This window comes from Cynocephalus volans, chromosome X (genome assembly GCF_027409185.1).
Source record: "Cynocephalus volans isolate mCynVol1 chromosome X, mCynVol1.pri, whole genome shotgun sequence".
Taxonomy (NCBI): domain Eukaryota; kingdom Metazoa; phylum Chordata; class Mammalia; order Dermoptera; family Cynocephalidae; genus Cynocephalus; species Cynocephalus volans.
The window spans coordinates 51,671,731-51,677,133 of NC_084478.1; the positions used below are offsets into that span (position 1 = coordinate 51,671,731).

The following is a 5,403-nucleotide window of genomic DNA, read 5'->3' on the forward strand; positions in this document are numbered from 1 at the left end:
CAAAACAGAACTAATTCTGGAGGGGAAAAACAATTACAGAAAAACACTGACAACTTTACCAAAAATTTAAAATTCTTTTTCTCAGAATTTTAAGGAAGACAATAGGCTTATAAAATGAGAACAGGCTGTTATAGAAGGAACAATTACAGGACAAGAGAAAGTCTTTGGACACTATAAACGCTATTGCACAATTAAAAAACAGTAGCCAGACCTTGCAGAATCGCCCTGGTTGTAGATGGAACTCAGTGCTTGGGCCCCACCCCTACCGCCCCTGATCCCCTGACCTTCAACCCTCCTAACCCAAACCCTGTAATCCTGACTGTCTGCTCCCTGCAGCCCCGGACCCCTGACCTCTGGCCCCTACCCTGTCTCCCTCCTCCCCGCCAACGGACTGCACTGACAACTTCCTGTCACCTAGACTCCCCCCTGACCCCAGAACCCCTGGACTCCAACCCCCACAAGCCCCAAGACCCTTGACCCCCACCCCAACCTCTGTTTCTGACCCTCAACCATGTGACCTCTGACCTCTGGTCCCCATTGAGTGCATGATCCCCACCCTTCCGGAACTACAACCCCCCCACCAAAGGTCACCACTGTCTACTTCCGGTCCCATTCCACACCCGTGCCCACACCAGCCATGGCTGCCATGGCCAGGCCCTCGCAGGTGCGCCAGAACTACCACCCGGACTGCGAGGCCGCCGTCAACAGCCAGATCAACCTGGAGCTCTACGCCTCCTACGTCTACCTGTCCATGGCCTTCTACTTCGATCGCGGCGACGTGGCCCTCCCGCACTTCGCCCGCTACTTCCTGCTCCAGTCGCACGAGAAGCGCGAGCACGCAGAGAAGCTCATGAGGCTGCAGAACCAGCGCGGAGGCCGCATCTGCCTGCGCGACATCAAGAAGCCCGACCGCGACAACTGGGAGAGAGGCCTCAGGGCCATGGAGTCTGCCGTCCACCTGGAGAAGTGCGTCAACCTGAGCCTCCTGGACCTGCACCGCCTGGCCACCGACAAGGCCGACGCGCACCTCTGCGACTTCCTGGAGAGCCACTGCCTGCAGGAGCAGTTCAAGGCCATCAAGGAGCTGGGGGGCCACCTCACCATCCTGCGCAAGATGGGGGCCCCGGAGGCCGGCATGGCAGAGTACCTCTTTGACAAGCTCACCCTGGGTGGCGACGGTGACAAGGAGAACTGAGATGAGACTGTCCCCACGGCCACGGGGTGCCTTCCCCAGGTAACCAGGCCGGGCGTGCACGTTGCCCTTTCCAGAAGTTCACTTAAGTTTTTCCTTCCAGTTTTGCCATTGCTCCCAATAAATTTATTTGGTTCGCAAAGAAATAAAGGTGTCTAATTGATTCGTGTGTGCAAAACTCTCACCTTTTAAGGATGAGGGCAAATCCCTATGCAGGTTTAAAACTGGTATCCAGGGGGTCTGTCTCCACCCACCCCCGCCCCATCCACATGCAGCTCAAGATCTCCGCGGATGGAGGGGAAAGTGTTCCATGGGCCCCTGGCAAAGGCAACATTAGTCCTCCTCTTACACACAGTGTGGGTGGGTAGGTGGGGTGGGTGGTAAGAATATAAAACATGGTACCTTTTGGGAAGAAGTGAGGGAATAGGATTGGGCAAGGATTTAGAATAAAGGGATTTTCAGGCCGGCCCCGTGGCTCCCTCGGGAGAGTGCGGCGCTGGTAGCGCCCAGGCTGTGGGTTCGGATCCTGTATAGGGATGGCCGGTGCTCTCACTGGCTGGGCGTGGTGCTGAGCACACCGTGCCGAGGGTTGCGATCCCTTTACCGGTCAAAAGAAGACAGAAAGAAAGAAAAGAAAGGGATTTTCAACTTTCCCTGAAAACTTTTGTTTTCTAAACTATGCAAATGTTAACATTGGTTAATTATAGGTAGCAAGAAGGAGGCCCCGGAAGAAGGCGTGGGAGAGGACGTCTTTGACAGGCTCACTCGTCCACAGTAGTAATGTGAACTCAGCCTTCGGCTGGCTTCCCCGAAGACATGGGAGTGATTTCCTGCATATTCCTCTTACAAAACCTCCATTTATGTTTTTTTTCCTTCAACTGTACCACCTCTTCCAATAAAGTGACATGAAAACAAACAAACAAAAGATAGAAAGGCTGAAAAATTTATCGTCAATGCTGAAGATCAATAATAAGGTAGAATAAATGCCCCTTGAATGTTAAGTCTGTGACTTGGGGGTGGGGGAAAGTTGAAGCTGGAGACCATTTAGGGACTATTGCAGCTGGTCCACGTGAGAGACTAGGGTGCCTTGAACTGCGTTGGTGGTTGAGGAGATGAAGAGATGTAGACAAATACCAGATGGATTTTTGACAAATTGACAATATTTGCTCATGGATGGGAGGTGAGGAATGTGAGATTGGAAAATTATATCTGGGGTTTGGACTTGAGCACCTGAGTTGATGATGGTGCTATTATATACCTGGGGCCATTTGCAATGTGGACATCTGGATCGGAGGGGTGGGGAAGCCATGTCACGTAAAATCTGTGATTGTTATTACACATGCAGGCGGAAATGTTGATTGGGTAGCTAGAAAAATGAATGTCAGGCTTGTAATATCCATATGGGAGACATCATCCTATAGATGGTATTGAAGTCATGTGGCTTGATAAGTTCAGCAGAAAGAGAATGTGGAGAGAATATGGCACAGACAGCCCCAAGCCCAGGGCACCTAACGTTTACTGGATGGTTCAGGTATTGGAACACCCAGAGAGCTGCTGGTCCTCCCTTGACGATTGCCTTATTCGAGACTGTGGCCCCCAGTGTTTGCCCCAAGTTTATTTCAAAATCAGCCTGTTCCTGACAGGCCCAATATGGTCTCTGGTTTCTCCCTTCAAGATGTGGAGAAGAGTTAGCCTTTTATGTTATCTTCATGGCTCTGGGTAAAAAGAAATTACTTCGCAGTGAAAAGTAGATTCCACAAGGAAAAGATAATACCTGCCTACCTGCCTCTCTGATTTTTTTTTTTTTCCTGTTCCCCATTAAAAACTCTTCCCCTCTCTCAGTTACTCTATTCGACCAGATGAAATCTCTATCCATGTAGACCCTAAGGTTGTCCATGTCTGGGAAAAATATTCAAAATATATATAGATATAGATACAGATATAGATATTTGTACCATGTGTGTTTGGCAAAGATAAAAGTCAAAACTTCACAGACCATATCCTATAGTAAAAGACACACGGGTAGCTTGTGTCTTATTAAAGATAGCAGATGGCTTTGAACATTTCTTAAAATATGAAAGTTTAGCTGTGCAGTAAATATTCCACATTTCTGCATTGCTGCACTCTAACACTTTCTTATTAGGATTATGGCACTTTGAGTTCAGTTTCCAGAAAATACTACTGCCCCTTTACACTTCTTAGTCAAACTTGGTCTTTTCACTGTATGAGTATTTCTCACTCTGCTTAAAATATTTATGTCCACTGACTATTTTCCTCTAGATATGAAAAAGCACAAAGAGAGCATCTATTTTGAGTGTTTCAAACTTTAAATTGACTGAGGATTCTTCTTAATTTCCTGATTTGGAGAGGAAACTTGGTGTAGTGATTTCTTAACCAAGGATTCCCTGGTTTCAAACCCCAGCTTAGCCACTTAATATCTCAGGTGAACTTGGGCAAATTATTTAACTTCTCCGTGCTTATATTTTCTTATATGTAAAGTAGAAATAATAAAATCATCAACCTTACTGGGTTGCTGAGAAGGTTAGTGTTATATGTGAAACACAACAGTGGCTGGCACATAGTAGATATGTTATTTGTAAGCCATCATTATCCATCATCATCATCATCCTCATTGCATCATCCACGCATAAGTTTCTCTGTGCTGTTTATGCTTTGTAGAGAACATTTCACATCTATACTTTGCCACCGGGAGTCTCTCTTGCATTTCATCCAACCACGTCACTCTGTGTATTGAGAAGGAAAAAATCCTTACAAGCTGCTTTGGTTGTCAGGTGCTGCCAGGACTCCAGAGGGGTCCTGTTTAGGTTGCTGTTTTTGCTGTCCCACACTCAGGTCCAAGACTTGAGGTGAATTTTGCTGTGACAACTTTCCCTGGTAATCCTCCTGCCAATCTGTCTCAACCAGCTTTTCTTTTAAATCACCCCCTAGAGCGCTTTATGCTAATTCTTCCCAAACTCAGATTGCCTGAGCCTCCTGTTTCCATCCTGAAATTCCTCTCACCCTCAGAGATTGTTAATTGAAAGGATGAAGTGCTAACCCTGATCCACACCTTCATCTGGATGTTCAGACCTGAAAAGGAGAGGAATGTGGGGGAGGCAGGGGGAGGGAGAGAATGGGCAAGTGCGACCACATTAGGATTACTGATAACCTAATAACTAAAATTGATAAATCGTCATGAGTTTCAGCATGGAGGTTCTCAAGCTTTGCTGCACATTACAATCAGCTGCAGAGCTTTTGAAGCTCTCCATGCCCAGGCCACATCCCAGACCAAATACGTCGGTCTCTGGGGCAGGACCTAGGCATCCCAGGCAGTGAAAACCAGTGCTAGCATCTTGCCTCTCAAAGTGGTCTATGGACCAGCAGCATCAACCTCAACTGAGAGCTTGTTAGACTTGCAAAATCTCAAGCCGCACCCCAGACCTACAGCATCAAAATTTACATTTTAACAAGGGCCCAGGTGATGACTGTGCACACTGCAGTTTGAGAAGCACTCTTTAGCACCCTGATTGTCAAACATGGCTGCACCTTGAAACCTCCTAGAGAGCTGGAAAGTAATGCGGTAGTCCCCCGTATCTGCGGGGGATACGTTCCAAGACCCCCAGTGGATGCCTGAAACTGAGGATAGTACCAAATCCTATGTATACTATGACTTTTTTTCTGCACAGTAATGGGTGGGTAGTGGATGCAGCATGGATACACTGAACAAAGTGATGATTCCTTTCCTGGGCAGGAAGGAACAAGACAGTGGGAGAGTTCATCATGCTGTTCAGAATGGCACACAATTTAAACTTATAAATTGTTTATTTCTGGAATTTTACATTTAATATTTTCAGACAATGGTTGACCCTAGCTAACTGAAACCGCAGAAAGCAAAACCATGGACAGAGGGGGACTACTGTACTAATAATGCCTGGATTTAAACAACTCATTCACTATGCCCTCCTGTAAGTACTAGACAAAACACAATAAAAATTTAGTGTAACTCCAACAATTGTTTTTGAATCAACAATTATTGATCACACACATTCGCTCTCACACACACACACACACGCACACACTAGCTTTTATCCATTCTGTTTTTTATCAGAAACTAACTTGATTTATAGTATAAGTTGGCAGACTACAGTCTACAATCCAAATCTGGCCCCCCATTCTTTTTTGTAAATAAAGTCTTATTGGAACACAACCAC

At 46.5% G+C, this 5,403-nt stretch overlaps 1 protein-coding gene across 1 annotated transcript; it reads left to right on the top strand.

Annotated features, from left to right (window-relative positions):
- The first annotated feature begins 646 nt into the window (after positions 1 to 646).
- LOC134367193 (ferritin heavy chain-like) lies at positions 647 to 1,195 on the top strand. The gene has a single exon (XM_063083844.1). It carries the CDS (start codon positions 647 to 649, stop codon positions 1,193 to 1,195), a length of 549 nt encoding a protein of 182 aa, XP_062939914.1.
- Positions 1,196 to 5,403: the final 4,208 nt, after the last annotated feature.

What these genes read in the sequence shown, in the direction of transcription:
- LOC134367193 (XM_063083844.1), top strand. Translation starts at nt 647, where the DNA reads ATGGCCAGGCCCTCGCAGGTGCGCCAGAACTACCACCCGGACTGCGAG.